This window comes from Trametes versicolor (assembly GCF_000271585.1).
Source record: "Trametes versicolor FP-101664 SS1 unplaced genomic scaffold TRAVEscaffold_9, whole genome shotgun sequence".
Classification (NCBI taxonomy): domain Eukaryota; kingdom Fungi; phylum Basidiomycota; class Agaricomycetes; order Polyporales; family Polyporaceae; genus Trametes; species Trametes versicolor.
Window position 1 is genome coordinate 1,591,876 of NW_007360329.1, and position 20,397 is coordinate 1,612,272.

At 56.4% G+C, this 20,397-nt stretch overlaps 6 protein-coding genes across 6 annotated transcripts; 3 read left to right on the plus strand and 3 right to left on the minus strand.

Annotated features, from left to right (window-relative positions):
- Nucleotides 1–143: 143 nt before the first annotated feature.
- Nucleotides 144–2,227, minus strand: TRAVEDRAFT_152503 (SAM complex subunit SAM50; the record flags this gene model as incomplete). Its single annotated transcript, XM_008043323.1, has 8 exons — nt 144–506; nt 575–706; nt 765–900; nt 959–1,157; nt 1,212–1,300; nt 1,371–1,595; nt 1,648–1,983; nt 2,048–2,227. 8 exons carry the CDS (start codon nt 2,225–2,227, stop codon nt 322–324), a joined length of 1,482 nt encoding a protein of 493 aa, XP_008041514.1. The 3' UTR covers nt 144–321.
- Nucleotides 2,228–2,520: 293 nt separating this feature from the next.
- On the plus strand, nt 2,521–5,246 carry TRAVEDRAFT_73646 (MATE efflux family protein; the record flags this gene model as incomplete). Its single annotated transcript, XM_008043324.1, has 13 exons — nt 2,521–2,978; nt 3,034–3,251; nt 3,453–3,478; nt 3,539–3,678; nt 3,731–3,750; nt 3,808–3,879; nt 3,935–4,168; nt 4,230–4,242; nt 4,309–4,407; nt 4,456–4,551; nt 4,603–4,658; nt 4,714–4,863; nt 4,924–5,246. The coding sequence occupies 13 exons, from the start codon at nt 2,521–2,523 to the stop codon at nt 5,127–5,129; spliced, it is 1,788 nt and encodes a 595-aa protein (XP_008041515.1). The 3' UTR covers nt 5,130–5,246.
- A 1,974-nt stretch (nt 5,247–7,220) lies between these two features.
- TRAVEDRAFT_50414 (MFS general substrate transporter) lies at nt 7,221–9,839 on the plus strand (the record flags this gene model as incomplete). Its single annotated transcript, XM_008042951.1, has 18 exons — nt 7,221–7,369; nt 7,426–7,537; nt 7,593–7,671; nt 7,729–7,801; nt 7,866–7,885; nt 7,944–8,075; nt 8,129–8,156; nt 8,213–8,231; nt 8,285–8,335; nt 8,399–8,478; nt 8,546–8,623; nt 8,677–8,869; nt 8,922–8,954; nt 9,016–9,108; nt 9,168–9,274; nt 9,338–9,480; nt 9,545–9,762; nt 9,822–9,839. The coding sequence occupies 18 exons, from the start codon at nt 7,221–7,223 to the stop codon at nt 9,837–9,839; spliced, it is 1,626 nt and encodes a 541-aa protein (XP_008041142.1).
- A 1,234-nt stretch (nt 9,840–11,073) lies between these two features.
- On the plus strand, nt 11,074–13,594 carry TRAVEDRAFT_129317 (cytochrome P450; the record flags this gene model as incomplete). Its single annotated transcript, XM_008043325.1, has 14 exons — nt 11,074–11,206; nt 11,271–11,368; nt 11,434–11,525; nt 11,597–11,640; nt 11,697–11,794; nt 11,885–12,060; nt 12,140–12,390; nt 12,454–12,520; nt 12,584–12,787; nt 12,850–12,879; nt 12,939–13,172; nt 13,237–13,269; nt 13,344–13,372; nt 13,428–13,594. The coding sequence occupies 14 exons, from the start codon at nt 11,074–11,076 to the stop codon at nt 13,592–13,594; spliced, it is 1,656 nt and encodes a 551-aa protein (XP_008041516.1).
- A 141-nt stretch (nt 13,595–13,735) lies between these two features.
- TRAVEDRAFT_30586 (SIN1-domain-containing protein) lies at nt 13,736–17,378 on the minus strand. The gene is made up of 10 exons (XM_008042790.1): nt 16,982–17,378; nt 16,104–16,928; nt 15,289–16,049; nt 15,162–15,236; nt 14,818–15,106; nt 14,523–14,758; nt 14,394–14,470; nt 14,259–14,339; nt 14,018–14,204; nt 13,736–13,960 (listed from the first exon to the last, which is right to left on the minus strand). The coding sequence occupies exons 1-10, from the start codon at nt 17,002–17,004 to the stop codon at nt 13,845–13,847; spliced, it is 2,670 nt and encodes an 889-aa protein (XP_008040981.1). The 5' UTR covers nt 17,005–17,378; the 3' UTR covers nt 13,736–13,844.
- A 140-nt stretch (nt 17,379–17,518) lies between these two features.
- On the minus strand, nt 17,519–20,358 carry TRAVEDRAFT_73649 (uncharacterized protein; the record flags this gene model as incomplete). Its single annotated transcript, XM_008043326.1, has 4 exons — nt 17,519–17,706; nt 17,760–18,998; nt 19,057–19,312; nt 19,844–20,358. 4 exons carry the CDS (start codon nt 20,356–20,358, stop codon nt 17,641–17,643), a joined length of 2,076 nt encoding a protein of 691 aa, XP_008041517.1. The 3' UTR covers nt 17,519–17,640.
- Nucleotides 20,359–20,397: the final 39 nt, after the last annotated feature.

The following is a 20,397-nucleotide window of genomic DNA, read 5'->3' on the forward strand; positions in this document are numbered from 1 at the left end:
AAGAGGGGATGTGGCGGCGTGCGTAGAGCCGCTGGCCCAAGAAAAATCCACAGACGGATGAGCCATTGGACGATGGCTACTTCGACGCGGCACCACCTGGCACCGCCTCCTAGCAGTTCGAACTCGGACTTGGAGTGGATAGGGAAGAAGCCCATGGAGAGAGCGCACCCGACCAGATGCTATTTCCGACATCGAGTACGATAGCACCGCGAAGCTAAGGCGAGCCAAGGGGAATGTACCCCTCGTCCCTCGTACTAGTATAGGGCACCCGGTCCGAGGTGAAGATTATTAGTAAGTATATTCAAGCAGGCGTACCACGATTCACAAAAAGTCCACCCCAATTCCGACCTGGAAGCCCTTGCGGGCGCCGTCGCTCTTGCTCGCGACGATAGGCACCCCGAAGTTCAGCTCGACTCTGACCGGATCGAGCTTGTATACGAGGCCGACTCCGGCAGAGATAGACGGCTGAGTTATGCTCGCGATCACGTTGTCCATTAGCGGACGCGCTACGAGAGAGCCAGCGTCAGGTTTGTCACGCGCAAGCAAGCGAGGGGAATCAAATGGGAGTACTGACATTTGTCGACGTTGTCGAGACGGCCGGCGTTCAGGAACAGGTGGGTTTTTACGGGCCAATGTGGTTTACGAGGGATGTCAGAGATGAGGCTCACACCCGTCGACCAGTATAGGCTACCACCTAACGAGTCAACTGCGAAGGTGTGCGTCAGACTACAAGTTTAAAGGACAGCGGCTGAAGTATCATTTACCACCGTCGTGAGGTCCCATGCCGTTCATCCTGAACATGCGTACGCTGACGGGCCCACCGAGCTGGAACCGGTCGGAAAAGTACGACTTCGCACCGAGGTTCCATAGCAGCCCTGTCCGTGCAGCGAACGAGACAGTCTGCAGTATACCCCGTCAGCTGGAGGAAAGAATGATTACGGCGGGCAGACTCGCGTACCAAGCCTGGGAATAACGACCGTGCAAATTGGCCATGTGCCTCTCCTTTGTAGAAGGAAGCGTCACCACCGAGCCCGGCGAATTCCTGGAAGAGCTTGGCGTACGAGCCACGAGTGCCGAGCAGTCGGTCGTCCCGAGTGTCACGCGTCCAGGAGTGGAATAGGGAAGATTTGATAGACTGACCCGCCGCCTCCCGCATGCTATAGGGGAATACGTGAGTATATGCTATACTTAACACTGCAGATTCAACATACCTAATCGACGCCGATGGCGTGAGGTTGCTGATATGCCTCAGAACGGCCTCATAGCCGACTTCGTGCGCGCCGTGGCTAAATACACCATTCTGCAACGCAAAAGAATAAATGTTCAGCGGTTTGGTACGCCACGTGAGAAACCAAGCTGACCTAGCTCACCCTAAGGACTGCTCGTAGGCCGCGCACACCTTCGGAGCTGCTCGCGAAGCTGGAGTTGTCCCGCTCCATCCCGAAGACCGAGAGCTCGCCCCGAGTCTTTAGATTCGACGTTAATGGTGCCGATAGAGACGAGTTAAACGACATGCGCGTCTTCGTCGCGAATGCGACGTTAGCCTCGAACGTCTCCGCACCACCGAACGCGTTCCGGACGCGAGCGGTCGCACTCTGCATACAGTCAGTCGAAATCGAGGATATGCGTCAAGAACAGCACACGCACGGCTCCGCCCTCATTGTTCCCGACTTGCGTGCTGGTGTTCAAGAAGTAGCGCCCTCTCTCCTTTGCCAAGAACACGACGTCCACGTCTTCCGGGTGCGCGAGCGTGTCGCGACTCCGGTCGATGACAGCCTCGACTTGTGTGAAAAGGTCCGTCTCCTCGAGCAAGCTCTTGATCTCCTTCGTCTTGCGCAAGACAGATTCGAGTGTTGCGCCGTTCTCGTCCGGAGCCCGCAAGACCGGATCGATGATGGATGCCAGGAAGGACTCGCGCGTCCGGGGAGCCCCACGAACGCGTACTGAGGCAACGTGCAGAGGCGTCGTAAGGTTTTCATTGACCTTTCGAGTCCATTCATACACATTGTGAGCATGAATACGCGTGCAAACGTGCGTGCCCACTCACCAATTCAGAGAGCTGGACGAGCGCCGACTCATACTGGCCACGCAGCTTCCTGAGCTTGCGTTCCTCCCACCATTTCCGGTATTTCTCCAAGTCCGCAGCGTCGGGTTCCCGTTCTCTAGGCGAGGCCGTGCTCTGCAGTGGGGGCTGTAATGGGGGAGCCTGAGGCTCGAGGTCGGCCATGGAGGTACGCAGCGAAAGAGGAATGCGCCGTCGCGCTCATCGCTGGCGGCTATTCGGTGCCTTACCTCCGATAAGAACTTTAAGAAGCTTGCTTATAACCTCTTATAACTCTACTTACCGGATAAGCCCAGAAAAGTAAATGAATCGTTATCTTAGGGGTGCGGACCGTTTAGCCGACAAGTTAAATAACACGGGGCAAAAGTATGACGCCAAGGGCACACTTTGTAGCGTTCGGACGGAGTCTCGCTAAATGACAGAGCTGGACGACAGAACGCTCCTTGACGCCGCCCACCATGTCGTCGACGTACGTGCACTACTCCTCGCCCTCTTCCTTACCCTCAGACTACGCTATCCTGTCTCGCTACGCGGCGGCACACGACCTAAATACCGAAGCGCCAACACCAGAAGACTCAGACGCAGGACCCTCGGGCGAGCCTGTCTTTGAAGATAACGAGTCGCTCGACCCGGACGGCGTAGACATCGACTCCAGCAGTCGTCGGCGACGGCGTAGCTTTCCTACCTCGTATCTCACACCCTTCAATCCGACCATGGGCCCTCTTCCGAACAAGTCGGGCCACCGCACCGGCCCCAAGCCCCCAAACCCGACGGAGAACACGCCCCTTCTCGCACCTCTTGTGCCTCGTATAGCGGAGGAATGCGACGCGGAAGACTATGCCGAGCCTCCAAGCCTTCTCAAGATGTTCAAAGAAGAGGCCAGGATCCTCACGAAGTACACGGTTCCGGTCTTCTTGTACGTCAGACATGCTTAGCTTCTGCGAGTTTTAACCTTACGACGCCACCAACAGGACGCACCTATTCGAGTACTCTCTGGTGATCGCGTCGGTCATCTCTATCGGGCATTTGTCTACGACCGCTCTTGCCGCATCCACACTAGGTTCCATGACTGCGAGCGTCTCGGGCTTCAGCATCATTCAAGGCTTCGCGAGCACGCTCGATACTATGCTTCCGAGCGCGTGGACATCCACTCAACCACAATTGGTGGGGCTGTGGTCACAACGAATGGGTACGTCTCGTTCTTGGATATATATAATATCAATATACACGTCTTGCACCATCAAACGGCTCGAAGGCGTGAGTCTGCTATACAACCCCAAGCAATGAACACTTGCTGGAAGTGAGCTGCACTAGACCTGCTTCTCGTGCTGCGCCTTTCAACACCCTCGTTTTCGTTCTTCATTGCACAGAATGCTAATTCAATTTACAGCGGTCGTGATGGCTGCTACGCTCATAGTGCGTATCGTCGTAAGACGCTTCTGGTGCTAGGTCAAAATGGCTAATCCCTCCTTCCAGCCTATCTTGATGGTGTGGTTTAGCTCGGAAAGCATCCTACTCTTTTTGAAGCAGGAACCTGAGGTTGCGCGGCTTGCAGCAGTATACCTCAGGTGGTCCGCAATTGGCCTCCCTGCGTACGCGTTCAACTCCGTATCTCGGTGAGTAATCTCCAACTCCTCCTTAACGTGCTCGCTCACAGAAACCGCGCAGACGCTACTTCCAGTCCCAGGGTTCGTCATCTCGCTATATCATTCCGAGTGGGGTGTACTGAAAAAGTAATCCTACAGGTCTCTTTACGGTCCCCACCCGCATCATTCTTGGAGTCGCACCCATCAACGCAGTGCTCAACTATATTCTCGGTTCGCACTCCCCCGACGCCCTTTCTCTGCAACGCTAACCAACTTCCGCTCGCAGTGTGGGGACCCGATCCCGTTCGTCTTGGCTTCATTGGCGCACCCATCGCGACAGCGATATCTTTCAACCTGATCTCAATCCTCTCAATCATCTACGGCGTGTTCTTCGTTCCAAAGACTGCATGGCACCCGCTCTCTATGCGCTGTTTCACTAGTCTCGGCGTACTCGTACAGCTCGGCCTGTCTGGTGTTGGGCAGGTCGCGAGCGAGTGGTGGTCATGGGAGCTTGTCGGTCGTGAGTTTCAACAAATAATGGACTCATATGGTATCATATTGACGGGCATTTTGGCACATAGTCGCGGCTAGTCAGTGCGTAGAATAGAATCAACTTCTTATGCCAATAGGGTAGAAGGCTAACCCACAGTGTTACAACAGGCTTGGACCCACCGCGCTTGCGACACAGTCCGTGCTGCTTGTTTCCGCCTCGACAACATACCAGGCGCCATTCGCGTTGAGCGTTGCGTCTTCGGTTCGGTATGTACTTTGCTTTATAAACTTGCTTCGGGCGCTGACGCCGCATAGCATCGGGAACCTTCTCGGTGAAGAAAACGCGAAGCGTGCGGCCGTTGCAGCCAAGTGCTCTATCCTGATGTCGCTAGTCATCAGCACTGTGTGGAGGTACGTACGCATTCGATCGTCCACGCGCGTTTTGCTGAATTTGTGCCACAGCACGATGTTCATGGTCTTCCGCAACTCGTGGGCGCACCTGTTCAACGATGACCCTGGTAAGCTACTCGATACACAAAAGTCTCGTCAGTCGTCTGATGCCCCGCAAAATAGCTGTCGTTGCTTCCGTCGCGTCGATCCTCCCTCTTGTCGCGCTCTTCCAAGTGTTCGATGGCCTAAGCGCGATCACCGCGGGTGTTTTGCGTGCAGTTGGAAAGCAGTTCACCGGTGCACTTCTCAACCTCAGCGCCTACTACGTCGTCGGTGAGTTCTCCCATCCACCATTACTACCAGCGCCGTCACTGACACAGCCTCGTTGGGCAGGCATTCCATTCGGAATCTGGCTGGCGTTCTGGAAAGGAATGGACCTGCACGGGTTGTGGATCGGCCTCACCGTCTCGCTCGTGTACTGCGCAGCGGTCGGCGTGTGGCTTTGCCTGCAGACAGACTGGAACCGACAGGTGGAGAAGGTGCGCATCCGGCTCGCGGCGGACAGCAAGGCGTCGGACGCGGAGAGGCAGCAGCACTAGCATTAGGAGGGTGTGCACGAATCGATGCCCTGGACATTTTTGGATTGCTAACCAAATATCTTGGAGAACGCGAAAAGGGCGATATGTCCCTACTGCTTTATCTAGCGTAGCACATCGGAGAAATAATCTACTCCAGTCTTGCAAGTTGGTCATAATGCTCAGACTGAAATAATCTCTCTCTCTCGGAAATTGTGAGCCACCGACCGTGACCGACGCGTCGCGACGCATCTCGAATAAGCGCCCGAAATGTTTCCCCAGACGACGAGCGCTTTTGGCACGAGCGTCGAGCAGTACTGGCTTGCTTCCTGATACCATCACTGAGCTCTGAGATCTAAGCTTTCCACGCCTATCTGTGAGAATTGCGGGCATCGTCGACCTTGAACACAAGTTACACAACAGCTATCTGGCATGCAAGCATTGCATCCATCAAGGACGTCCCGCAGCCGCGCCTAGCGCGTGAAACTCTTCGGAGGAGTTGTAACTGCCGACGTGCGCAGCCCTCTCGCAGGAAGAGACTCGCTCAGTGAATAAGAGCGCGCGTCATGATGATTTCGAAGGCCAAGATGAATGACCAACAGTCTGACTTACCGGGGGACTGCGAGGACGGTGAGTGACCGGCCACTATGTGCGTGATCACCCCATCCTAACCCAAAAATGGACCAGACGGAAGGTCTCGTATGCCCGCAGTTCTTCTCCTTGGTGCATGTCCGAGTCGTACGTCGGCCGATGTGCTCGAGCACTCACACGTCCTCCGCGCGACATCCGTTCGCCAAATCAGTTGAGTTCGGATGAGCGAGAGGTGCAACTGGCGACAGCTCAGAAGCGTCGCGGGCTGTGCGTTCTTGATGCTCTAGGGCGTCGTCAGGTAAGTGCATAAACCATTTTCGAGTGAAGACGGATAAACGTTGACCAGCTTGTTGTGCCAAAGGCGGCAGAATTACAGCCGTGGTCTTCTAGTTCCCGCAGGAGGCTTCCTCGAAGCTCACTTCTGCTGTGAGGCTCTCACGCATAGAAAATTCAGACTTTCAGGGGCATGTGGTGGGCAAATCCTCCTAGATGAAGCACTATGAATTGCAGGCACGCCTTGAGGCCTGAGGATCGCCACTGCCGCCGGTATCTCATGAATTGTGACCGCGTCCTCACGGGTCCATTCTGCCACATTGGGCGCATCGAAACGTCTTCCCTGCCGGCACCGCAGTGTCAACCGATATACATAGATGGCGCATTTCGATCCCGAGTGATACCGGCGGCCAAGATATGATACATCTGTAAGTTCATGTTAGCCGCCTAGGTCGTAAATAGCTACTGAACTACGCTCCATGGCAGCGCAGTAACCAGCCACTGAACTATGCTCCATGGCAGGCTTTGGCAGCGCAGTGCCTCTAAACACCTGACTGTTGCCACCCGGTGTATACCAATGTTCCGCAAGGTACAGGGGCAGGGAATAACAGACTTCGTTCGGATGTCTTTCACTCCACCTTCCGTTTTTCGGACCGCTCCGAAGCACCTGCGCACCAGGACGGGTAGCCTTTAGTCACGCTTTACAGAACGCGGGAGGCCTCATTCCATCCTGCTTCTGGGCGTGGGAGCATGAGGCATATGTCGTCCATTCATCGCATCTGCGGAAACCCGCGAGCTAACCCACTGCCTTTCCAGCACCCGCAGGCCGCCCCTGTCCGTTCGTGCTACAATGTCGGTGCTCCTGACGTCCGTGATGTGGATATCGTTTGCACCAATAGCATCAGTCGTGTTCTGCCGAGTCTAAACCTGAGCTACGCATGGGCATCTGACGGGCACTCGCGAAGCGAGCGTCGCAGACCACGATCATGTGATGTTGGGAGCACAGACCACACCGTTTCGGCGCGTGTACGAAGAAGCATCCCCGTGGGGACGCCGGTCACAATTCGAGCACTGGGACGCTCACAGGGTCTCCCAGGCGCTGCGCCAACCCGCGCGTATAGATAGGGCGACCGCGCTGCGCTCCGGTTGTCCCTCATTCTCCACGTCCCCCACGGCCGCTGCGCGACAGGCAGACGCATCAGCTGAACTCGCCTAGCTTCCCCACGAGCGCCCCGACGGTACACCGCCACCATGTCGACGACGGACGTGAAGAACGACGCGACGAACAGCGTGGACGAGGTCGACGAGAAGGGCGACAAGGCATCGTCGCAGGCCGAGTCCGAGTTCAACATCTTCACGTACCACGAACACAATGCTGGCCGTCTGGTTGTGGACCCAGAGTGAGTTGTGTGCCCGTTAGAATTCGTGATTGGCGTACTGACGTTTTCGATCTTAGAGAAGCAAAGATTGAATTTGGCGAAAAGGTTGCCAAGAAGCTGAAGCTTTCCGAGGACGGCACGAAGGTGCTCTGGCCTCAGCCGACTGACGACCCTGAGGACCCACAGAACGTATGTGCGGTATGGGTTCTAAGAGGATCGAAGTGCTCACCTGCGCTCCTTCCAGTGGACGGATTTCCGTAAGAACCTACAGCTCTTCATCGTTACTCTGGCTGCCATCGTCCCGGACTTCGATTCTGGTATTGGTAAGTGACTGTCAGTGTTGACACCTTGTTCCCCGGGGACTCATTGCGACTTTTCAGGTATTGCGGACATCTTCGCGCTTGCAACTCAATATGACACTACCACCGGACGTATCAACAACCTGACGTCGAAGTATGTGGTTCCTGGCATCTGCCTAATATATCGCGCTGACCCCCTATTTGACTTTCACTTACAGCTGGAGTATCTTCCTACTCGGTACGATATGAATGTTGCGGATACAAGCGTCCACGTTATACTGACGGGTTCATGCAAGGCTGGGGTGGTATCTTCGCGGTGATGCTCATGAGGAAGCTCGGTCGTCTTCCGGTCTTGTTCTGGTCTCAGGTGCTTGCCCTCGGATTCCTGGTCGGCTGCACATTTGCGCCTAACCTGAAGACATTCACCGGTATGTGTACGCACAAGCCGCATGTACTTTGTCTGACCATTCATGGTTTTTAGCTATGCGATGCTTAACTGCATTCTTTGCGTGCGTCGGCTCTTCTATCATATCCTCTCCTTGCTTACGCATGACACAACCTGCAGAACTTGCCCCCAGGTGACGGTATGTCTTCGTGTGCCGCGTTCAATTAAACGGAAGCTTGATGTGTTGTTTAGGGTCTCTACATTGTTACCGACCTGTTCCCCTTCCATCTCCAAGCTCGGAAAGTGTGTACCTCCAAGAAATTTGAAAGTCCTGAACGAGCCCTCATCTATTTGCCTGCGCCATAGCTCAACCTTTGGACCATGGGTTTCATCATCTCACCATTCTTGTCGCCGTTCATGATGGGCTTCATCGTCGCCCGCATCAAGTACGTTCCGTATTCTTCGCATCTTGCTAGCCCGCGGCACAGTTTGTCTAACTATCATTTGTCACAGCTGGCGTTGGACATACGGCATCGGATCGATTTACGGCGCGATCGTGGTCGCCCTCATCGCGTTTTTGGGTGAAGAGACGTACGTGGCGCCGCCCGTGGCACGCGCAGGATGACACTCACACGCCACCGTAGCATGTTTGACCGCAAGCTGCCTAACCCTCGTCCCATCCCGGTCCCGGCGTCCCGCCTCCGCTACCGCCTTGAGACGTTGTTCGGTGTCACTGGCTTGAAGATGTCCCAGTATCGGGACAGCTGGAGCGACTCCATCTTCGCGTGCCTCAACGTCGTCTGGCGGCCGCATCTTCTTGCCATCCTCATCTTCGAGGTATAGCGCACTCTGGCAATTTCTGATATCAATACTGATGTAGCTTTCGTAGGGTATGGTCTTCGGCTTCAGTATTGGTATCAACGTGAGTAGTTTGCCTCCTCGCGCACGGAGCTAAGGACTGATGGTCATTCAACCGCTTATAGACTACGAACGCCGTCTTCCTCGGTACTCCCAAGGAGGCTGGTGGATATGGTTTCAGCCAGTTTGGCATCGCCGGTGCTTACGGAACGCCCATCGTACGTCCATATGCACTAGGGCTCAACGTGTGCCGTCCATTGACCGTCGCCACTTCTAGGTCGCTGTCTTTGTGGGAGAAATCCTCGGTCGCTACTTCAACGATTGGATGATGAACTTCGCCATCCGTCGCAACAACGGTGTTTTCGTTGCCGAAGCCCGTCTGTGGTGCGTACTCATCTAATTCATTATCTACTAGCCTCACCTTAAATCTGTGACGATGCCATACAGGACATGTTACGTCGCCACGCCGCTCTACGTCTGTGGTTTCGTCCTGCTTGGTGCCGCGTTCCAGAAGCACCTCAGTGTCGGTGCCCTCGTCATGGGCTGGGGCATTGCCGAGGTGGCGGTCATGGTCAACACTGTCGCCATCTGTGCGTATCATTTTCCTCTACCGCCTGCGACTCACAGCTAACGGCGTACGGCTATACCCGCCAGACGCGTACTGTAACGACTGCTTCCCGCGCAGGCAGGGCGAGATCTCCGCGTTGATCAACCTCGCTCGTACGCTCGGCGGTTTCAGTGTCGCGTACTTCCAGGTCCCGTGGGCAACGAAGAACGGCGCGCTGCAGACGTTCGGCGTCGAGGCGGCGATCGTCGTTGGGCTGTTCTTCCTCATTGTCCCTCTCCTCCAGGTCAAGGGTGCCACTCTCCGGGTAAGCAACTTGCATCATCCAAATCTCAATTCATTGCTGATGAGCTCTTGGGTGTATAGGCGCGTTACTCGATGTAGATAATATCAGTATGAGAGTTCGTACGATCTGGGCGCGACCAGTATTTAATGAGTATGAAATGCAATAAACTCACGCGATTCTGCACGGCCTATCGAAGTGCCCAATGCTCAGAGGTCTAGATTACCGGTCAGTACCGGTCAGTCCTTGAGACGGACGGGCCCCGACGGCTGGCGGGTGTCCCTCGGGCCCGAGGCTGAGCCCGAGGTTCTTTTCTCCGGAGACACGGTCTGTCGCCGAAATGCGCCTCTCGATCGAGTTGTTGACGATCCTACCGGTACGAGTCGCTTTGTCTTCTGCCCTCTCGCCCACGCTCACTGGCTGCTTGCAGAATGCATTACGAGCGATTTGAAAGGGGTATTCTTTGACTTTATATGAGGCGGGAGAGATGAACGCGCGCGTGGGCCTATGCGAGCTACCAACGACCCGGTGGAGTGGAATTATACGTGAAGGGTATGCCAGCGCTGCAGTTCACAGACCGTTCAACTATGCTGACTCGCACCGGCAATTGTACGCAGGCCTGACACAATAACGTTTGCGACCGTCCCGAGTCCGCGCATGGGTTCTTTGCTGCACGTACATCATGATCACACCATGCAGAAGCTTCGTAGCTTGGATGACACATGCACATAGGGACGTCTGGTACGCACTCTTTGAACTACCCACCTACTTCTCATCGACACCATGATAACGAAGGGAGCTCTACTGAAATTGAGATTTGGCGAATAGAAAAGCTCCGTGATCGTCGTGAGTCAACCCATTCTATGGTAGATATGCTGCCTCGACAACCGGGGAGCGTCTGCCATATCCGCCAATCGGTGAGCACGGAACATCCTCCTGACATCGTCGATGCTCCGTCGAGTCACCGTCGTTGCTTGCACTTGTTCACCCACTTTTTAGACATGACGCATCTTCACAACGTTTACGCCGACGCATGCCTGATTCTGCTCCTCAATGTCCCTCTATTAACAAGTATATTTGGGTACGCCGATTACCCGGCGCAAGACGGACCGCGGAATCGTGACTGCCCCGCATCACAGTTTGCGGCACTTATTCATTGCTTCTGTGCTTCTCCCAGAATTTGCTGACTGTAGTCCTTGCGAGGCGTAATGGACAATGACCCAGATGATGCCGCGGCCCAGAGAAGTGCGGATCAGGGAGGGTATAAGTATGCACGCAGGGGTGGGCTCGCTGAACAGCAAGTCACTCGCCCACTACACCCACAACCAACCAAGCATGATCTCCCCAATCATACAAGCCGTCCTCGCATGCGGAGCGACGTGGTTCCTGTGGACGATCTTTCGTAGGTTTGTAGTGAAGAGCGATCTCGACAACCTACCGGGTCCGTCGTCGTCTTCCTACCTCTATGGTATGTGATCCAGTCCGCGCAGAGCCCCGGCTGTAAAGTGTTGATATTCACTTTGGGTTGGCAGGTCACATGAAGCAGTTGTACAGCAAGCAGAGCTTCGGCTTCCACCGGAGCCTAGGTGACAAGTATGGTCCGGTCGTGCGTTTGCGCGGTACTCTCGGGGTATGTTCTCAGGATATTCAAGGCGAAACGGTCAGAACGCTCATAGAAAATCACACTTTGTGCAGAGCAACGTGTTGTATATTTTCGACCCGAAGGCGATGCATCACATCGTTATCAAGGACCAAGAAATCTTCCAAGAAGCGACGTGGTTCAGTAGGTGAGCTGAGCGCGAGCTGCTTGCGTTTTCATGCTCTGAAGCTGCGGGATGCTGATAGTTTATTGTCACAGATTGAACTATTACACTCTTGGCCTCGGTCTGTTTACCACTCTCGGTAAGCAACACAATTTTCAGCGGGTCCGAGCAATCGTGACGGAGCGAGATTGGCAGGCGACCACCACCGCAAGCAGCGCAAGATGCTGAACCCCGTCTTTTCGGTCAACCATATGCGCCATATGACCCCAATCTTCTACGAGGTCTCGCACAAGGTTAGCCCAGGTTTTCTCGCCGTTGCTTTCTCTTCTTCTTTGATCTCGGTTTCCGCTAACCACAAACGAATACGGTGCACTGTCATACAGCTCCGGACGGCGGTCCAATCGCGCGTGCATGATGCGCGTCCAACCGAGATAGACATGGTGAGCTGGATGGGCCGCACCGCGCTGGAGCTCATGGGTCAGGCTGGCTTGGGCTACTCGTTTGACCCGCTTGTCGGCGATGCCGCAGACGATTACGGCGCGGCGATAAAGGACCTCATGTACGTTCGCAGTCCCGCAAATCATCTGCACGCACAGGTTGTAGGGTTTCGAACTGGTGGTTGATGACTATTTTCGCAGGCCGTCCTTGGCGGCGTCTGGCGGGATGCATCGCTACGTCCCGCACTTCGAGGCAGTTGTGCCCAAGAACTTGCGCCGCACCGTCGCAGAGCTCATCCCGGCCCCGCCGCTGCACAGGATCATGCGCACCACCGACACTCTCCGGACCCGCTCGGGTGAGATCTTCCAACTGAAGAAGCAGGCAATTCTTGCTGGCGACGAGGCCTTGAAGGCACAGGTTGGAGAAGGCAAAGATTTGATCAGCATTCTACGTGCGTACTCGTGTTCTCCTTGGTGAGGCACTACGGTCGACGATAATATGTTGTGGTACACAGTCAAGGCTAACATGGAGGCGTCCGAAGAGGACAAAGTGCCCGAGGAGGAGATTGTCAGCCAGATGTCGTGCGTATTGCCTTTGGCTTATCTTTCGCGGGTCATTCACTGAAAGTCATGGTCGATCTTCAGCACGCTTACGTTCGCCGCTATGGACACCACCTCGAATGCGCTCTCCCTGATTTTATGGCGTCTTGCCAAGAACCCTGCGGCACAGGACAGGCTTCGCAAGGAGGTACTCGACGCACAGGCCGCGCACGGCGGAGGTGATATCGGGTACGACGACCTGGTGGCATTGCCCTACATGGACGCCGTGTGTCGCGAGACTCTGCGCTGGTTAGTAACGTCTTATTAACGATTTTCGGATTGCAGCGGTTTACACTGTGCATGCTCTCTAGCCACACCCCCGCGCCTTACCGCTTCCGCGAGTAAGTACTGCATTCCCCGAGGTCACGTCGTGCCATTGACATCATTTCCCGGGATGTAGGGCGCGCAAAGACGTCGTGCTCCCGCTCTCGGTGCCCGTACGTGGCAAGGATGGACGCATGATGCACGAGATCTTCGTCCCGAAAGACACGTCCGTTTTCGTCGGCATCAACGCTTCTAACACGAACACCGCGCTTTGGGGCGCGGATGCGTACGAATGGAAGCCCGAGCGCTGGCTGAAGCCACTCCCCGATGCGGTGCTCGAGGCTAAGATCCCTGGCGTGTACGCTAACCTGTACGTCTTCGTTCACTAGCCGCATTCTAAGGTTGCTTACTGAACGGCTTACTCGTTGGCTCAGTATGACGTTCTGGGGTGGCGGACGCGCGTGCATGTGAGTAACTCACGTCTGCACGGCACCATCACTTGCATTGGTAAAAGCTAATCTATCTTGTCAATTCCATAAAGCGGCTTCAAATTCTCGCAGCTCGAGATGAGTAAGTCAAACGAACGCTCTCATCTACAATCTTTCGGCTACTGACGGAATTGCAGAGGTCGTCCTCGCCGTGCTCATCTCGACGTTCACCTTCGAGCTCACGGAGAAGCGCATCTACTGGAACATGGCCGAGGTGCAGTACCCCTCTGCAGACCCGCGGGGCGAACATCCAGAGCTTCCCCTGAAGGTCGGGTTGGTTAAACGCGAGGCTATGCAGGCTTGAGCACAGCAAGGATAGCGTTTGCTGACGACCGTCGCCAATGGTTTGATTCTTGGAGTAGCGCATCGCTCGTAGGGCACATCGTCTCGGCCTGGGTCATCTGGTCGTCTTACTATCGTTTTCAATGTATACGTTGATGAGAATGTGACATGGTTGAGTGCTGTCGCAGATATACAAGTACATAATGCGGGGTCAAAGACAACATGCGGCGTATCAAGACAAACAATGCAAGAAAGCCAGCGAAAACTCGATATCAGACTCCCATCGGCCTTGCGGTCGTTCCTATCCTGGTATTCCTCCTCGACGCCTTCCCGCCGCCCGGCTTCTCCATCGCAGACTTCAACGCGCGGATGGTCTGCACGATCTCAGCTGCTCGCGGTCAGTACCACCACCTATCTCTGGCAGCCACGACGCAATGCGACGTACCAGCCAGCTTCGGGCTCTCGGCCTCGAACTCGTATCGCTTGTTGCGGTCCGCACCGCTGTGCACGATCAGCTTGAACGTCGCACTGTTCTTGCTCGACTGCGAGCACGTCACGACGCTCTTTAGGTGATACGACGAGGTCTTGCCACTGTCGAATACGTGTTTCGCTTTTGTCACCGTGGGTATGATCTACGAGTGGGATGAACATCACAGGTATGGCAGTGCTGGGCGGAAGAGACTCACATGGATATAGCCGCCGTCGATGGCCAGAACACGGGCGCTACGCGCGACCAACATGGGCACCTTGCGGTACACGGTGTATTTCTGGGACATCGGGCGTGAGAGGGACGTCAGGGGACTAGAAAGGGACGTTCTCACCCTGTATGCATTCATGAACTCGAACATCTTGCTTAGGGACTGTTCCTGAGTGGCCACGTCCGTAGTGAAGATAGACGCTGAGGATAATAGTCAGCCACATTCCCGGGCGGATATGCAATGTGAACGCACCATTAGGATCGGTGGTGCCCTTCCGCTCCCGAACTTCAACGCCGTACTCCCTCAGCATGTTCTGCTTCATGAGGAGCAGCTCGCGCTTGCCCTGCAGACTGCGCACTGTGCGGTCCAGCGGGATGTTCATCTTCATCTCTCCGACCTCGACCACGAGCGCGTAGTCCTTCGGGTCGCTCAGCTTGCGCTTTGCGACCACCGCGTCGAGCACTTCTGCCATGTACATGCCGCCAGACCTGCCAATCGCGTCGACTTCGTTAGTAAGGCAGACGGACACTGTTTTGAAAAGACTCACGCTTGGATTGTTGTGGAAACATGGCCGGGCTCGTCGGCGGCACTCGCGATGCGAATGCGCAGGAACAGTGGCGGGCCGTGACTCGACGATGGGCCCAATGAACTTGGGAACATCCCGACGGATGACCCGAGCGAGCCCAGCATCGCACTGGTGCCGAGGAGCGTGTCTGCAGGCGGGATGAGGGCAGGCGCGTTGGCAGGCGCGTTGAGAAGTCCGGTCGACTTTTTCTTGCCCACAACTCTTGATATCCGGCGCGAGATTTTGGACTCGAGGATCTTGTTCTGTTGCACTGTGATACGCACCAGTTGAGATGATTTCCGCACATCATTTTTACAACGACTTACTCTGCGAGGGAGTAGCCTCGAGAACGGCATATGCGTCGAAGTTGAACTTGGAGATCTTCCCAGTGCGATCCGGAGCTGGTATACACGATGAGCGCGATGCAAACTGCACAGTGCCGGAAATACGTACGAGGGAAATCTTCGTCGACCTCTCCATCCTCTTCTGCGATCCGCAGTATCCAGCCGACCGCGGAGCACTTGACCGCCCAGTTCGGATCCTCCCCACTGAGCCCCTCGTCGACCTTCGGCAACCAGCCCTCCTCCCAGTAGGTCCACAACGCATACCCAAGCACTTCCTCGACAGACGCGTCCTTCCGGACATTCAGCTCCAGCGCACGGCCTTCCGGCTCGCGCGCCATCGGGAAGAACACGCGTACGATAATGCTCTCGCTCTCCGCACGCCCCGAGATCGCGCTGTACAGCTCCGCAAACGGGTTTGACGATGATGTGTTGCTCGACGTCGCCGCGAGCATCGCCGTCAGCGCCGACTTCGCGGGCTGCCTCGGCGGGATGGCCTGCCGCTTGAACATGCCAGGGGGTGTCGCACTCGACGGCCCTGCCTTCTTGGCGGACGACGCGTGGGCGGGGTGTTCCGTCCCGCCGCTGTCCTCGCCGCTCTTGGGCGCGGGCGTGACCATCTCGAACATCTCGTCGATGTTCTGCCCGTCATCGCGGGAGTCGGGGGAGAGGGAGGGACGTTCGCGCTCTTCACCGTGCTGGCCCTCGCGTACGGGGCTGAGGCGCGACGCGCGGGCGCTGCTGCTTGGGGGGAGGGAGGATGCGATGATGGACGAGCTGGTGGACATCATGGAGTTTGTTCCGGAAAGGATGGATGCGCCCTCGGATGCACTATCTGAGTGCATGCCCATACCACGACTCGCAGCGAATTCCCTAGTCTCGCACTCAGGATTGTCAGATACGCTGAGATCATAGGGGATGACTCACGGATCGAACTCGTCATCGTTGATTTCCATACTGTTGTCCGCCTCCCCGCTCATCTCGAACTCCTCCTCTTCGTCGTCGGGAATGACTTCCTCTTCCGAAGACTCAGCTTCAGAGGATGAAGACGAGAGCTCGGGATTCAGGTTCTGCGCAGGTATCGGCATCCTGGGTGCCATACCAGGCGGCTGCGCGCGAGCGTTCAAGCGCGCACGCCGTCTTGCCTCCATCTGCTCCGCGCCCCTGAACTTCGGGATGAACACCGGCATCAGTCGCGGGGCCTCCTGCGGTGCCGCATTCCCGTTCACAGCGCCATTGCCGTTCATCTGCTGCGTGGGTGAGGGTGCTGCTGAGCTCTCCTTGATCGGCGACCTTGGTCCATCCGGCTTTGTGGGGGATGACGTTGGGGTCGCGGCGATGACCTCTGTCGTGATCGGGGACTCTTCCATAGGCACAGCGCCTGGAACAGAGCCCGCCTCTTTCGCGGCACGCAGGGACATACGGACGGAGTTCCGTGGCATGGACGCACGCTTGCCGTTCACCCGCAGCCCCATCGCGCCTGTGCGCGACGGCCCGAGGATAGTAGTGGTATACTTGAGGTTCGCGCCAGGGAATCCTGAGTGTCGGCGGCGCACCGATGGGCCCGACTCATCGTCGCTCGGGGTGGGGCTTGAGGGTACAGCGAGCTCAGGCCATCGTTCGTTGTCCGCGAGACCCGCGTCGACGATGTAGGGGTTGGAAGGGTAGGAGGGGTCGAGCGAGATGAGACGGGGCCCGTACGGGTCGTCTATCTGCCGCAGATAGTTCAAGCGCAGGCTGTGGATGAGATAGCTGGCAGATGTCTGAGGGCCGTCGTCGCTGGATGACCGACAGAGAGTACTCACTCGGTATCGCTGATGAGAGACATGGCGGGTGGCTCGGGCTCCCACTTCTGTTATCACCTCTGAACGCGGTAAGTCGGAACGCGGTTATATTCTGTAGTGCGATCCTGACTTTGAGCACGATAGTTTGGACGTTGCTGCAACCGGGTTGACACAGGGCAACAACTGAGGCGGAACCAGACCAGCCGCTGCAGTTGTACTAGAATTTGACTAGAGTAGCACCGGAGATGCGTTCAGAAGGTGTCTTCCGGCGAGAAAGATTGGGCTCCTGAGGCTAGCAGATGTTATAGAAAGCAAGCAGGCCGATGCCTGTGATATACAGATAGGCAGCAGGAGGTATGAGAGCAAGATGTTAGATATCCACTGCAAACACCCCGCACATCCGCAATCCTCCGCAATCCTTGCAGGACTCCGAGAAGGACGCGGACTCGGAGGAGACGCCCGGCGGCGCGCCCACTGCCGGCGGTTCTCACACTAGTGTCGTCCACAATCCAGCTAAGTGTAGAGCGCCGCGCTGTAAACTGCGTACTGCTTGGGAGCATAATACATGCATTGTTGTCCTTCTGACCAGCTAAACCACCCAAAAAGAATACACTACACAGTCCTAATCACGGCTGCTACATCATTGCTTCTAGCATCCAGCATTACAGAAACACGTCCGGTCATTCCATGGGACCACCGATGCGATGCAACACCACTTCGCGTATGTGCCTCCCTTCGCTATCCATCTATAGCAGTGAACGTCAGCAAAATCTGGTGAACGCGCGATGATCAGACGCACCTTCAACCCGACGATGATATCCTCGTCGAGCAGCGCGCTCTCATACTCGTCCGGTATAGCCACGCTCGTCTCCATGTACGGCAGCCCCGACGTCAGCGTTTCCTGCCAGGCAGCGATGTCCGAGATCGTCGTCTGCCCTAGCACGACCGCGACGCGCCGGTCCGCCCCCCACGCCATACCCTCCGCCGCCCCATCCAGCTCCTCATCACCCTCCTGCATCTCCCCATCCTCCTCCTCGAAATCGACATCCTCCTCCGTATCTTCCCAGTCCTCTTCCACACCCTCGTCCTCATCGTCATACTCCAGCGAGCCCTCCGTCTTCCCCCACACGTTCTCCCCCGGGAGCGAGCCGACGGGCACGCCGCTGAGCGCGCGCCCGTGCACGTACCGCCGCACGGCGAGCGCGTTGAAGTCGTACACGCGGATGCGCCCGCCCGCGCGCACGCGCACGAAGCGCTGCCCGCACGTCGTCGTGATCCAGCGCGTGCCCGCGAGCTCGTCCTGGAACCAGCGCGTCACGGCCGGGCCCCACTCCGCCCACGGGATCTTGACGGGCTCGGTAGAGGCGCTGGAGGAGGGGGCGGCGCCCCTGCGGAATAGATTGCCGATGCGGGGGCGGTGGGCCGGGACTGCCTGTCCGACGGGGATGGGAAGGGCGTCGTGGTCGTTGTCGTCCTCTGCTGCGACGTCATCTTCGTCCATGTCCACGTCTGTGTCCGTGTCTTCTTGGACTTGTGTCGCGAGCGATTCTTCGGCGACAGTCGGGGACGTCTGGGCGGTTCGTCGCCGCTCGAGAGCGGTGCGCATGATATCCAGAAGAGAGGCTCGGTGGGCGATCATAGTGTAGACGCGGGTAACGCCCGTGCGCAGGCGCAGATGCATGTGTAGTATCATGACTGCCGTCTCCGGATCGGAATAGAAGGGCGTGTGCTTGTCGGCGTGCGTAGCAGAGGACGGGGGCCCGCGGGGATTCGGCTCGCAACGGCACGTCATGCGAAGGACCAGCGACTCCCGATGCAGGGCGGGCAGCTCGAGGACGCACGAGGTCTTGAGCAGGGGCACTTCAGGCTCTCCGGGTGAGCTGCTTGCGGACTGCGGTTGCGTTGCTGCGTTTAGTTCCTCTGTATATTGGCATATTTCCAAGGCGTTCGTAGGGATGATGGGCAATATGACCGTGTCCGGGGACAGTAGCACGAAAGAGTTGAACATCGTCGGATCTGAGTACAGGCGCTTCTGGCCCTGAGGGATGTCAGTTGTCCACTCGCAAGCGCGTTGAAAGGAAGGGAGGGGTACTCACTACAAGGGGTTGTCCCGTCTTCCAGTTGTAGACAATGAACGTGACAGGGTCGGCGTTGATGAATGGGAAGTAGTTGTTGAGGAGAAAACAGAGCGAGTCGCCCGAGATCTCGAGCATGACGCTACAGTGTCCTGGGAGGTAGTGTATGTTCTCGAAATGCAGAATGGGCTTCGCAGCGGCAGGATGAGGCTGCCCGGTGGAATGTTTGAGTAGGTGGACATCTATGGAGGCTAGTAACTGTGCCTCGTTTATGTAGCTGCAAATATGTGAGTAAGCTTCGGAACGGAGATACCCAAACTGCTCGAGGCTGATATTATGCGGCACGCTCAATCCGGCAAAGAGCTGTAATGACATCACGAAGACCCATAATGAATAGCGCTGCGGAACTAGAGCGACCGCTGAGGGGAAGCAAATAGTACAAATCAGGCCACCATGTGCCCTAAACTGCGTCGTTGGACTACAACTTGCAGGGGCGCAGTAACGAATATCCCTATACTTCGATGCTGCGATCTTAGAGGAAACGGAGCGTTTTATGCCGCATTTCTCGCATCGCGTTTCTAGGCGCATGATGAAAACCGCCTAGCACATGGCGGCATAACGGCCTCTGAAGGGTCCGCCTACCAGGAGGCCTCTAGAAGGACGTGACCTGCTGGGGAGGACCGGACAAATAGGTGCCGCAGTGCAAGGCCAGGGAGGAATGTGGCGCGTATCCAATGGTCGACTTGGTCTGTGACCCGTTGAATTGGTCTTATAGGTACGGTACAGTGCAGTGGAATGAGCGACTCACGAATAGGTTACGATTGCCATGAGATCATGTTCTTGAATGGCAAGGCCAACGTCTATGACCTGCTTGCCGAGGTCGATGTTCGACCACGAAGGGCCGTTTGATCGTGCACCATCCTCCAATGCTGCAGCATGCAAGTTTATGGTGTGGACAGCATCTGTCCCAGCGTAGCCCTCGCCGTTGTGCCGCTCCCCTAGGAGAAGTGTGCCGCCAGTGAGGTCGTATATCCCGGACGGACGGTGGCTCAGGGTGAGAGATTTCCTGTCAGACATGTCGAGTACCCTCCACGCCTTCTCCTTTCTCTCCAATATTCGTAGTCGTTCTCCGGGGACGAGACGGGACGCTGGGTTGTCGATCATGCCCGCCACAGACAGCTCGATGTCGTACTGCAGCGCTGCATTCGACCTAACGACTTCTTGCCAGCGTGAGCATGTTTGCTGCAGAGAGAGGAGTTCATAGAGGGCCAGATACGACGCGATTTGGACAAGCAGTTCGTCAGGGAGGTCAAGGAGGTTCATGGTACGGAGGAAAGCGGTAGCGCGATCGCGGTCAGACGA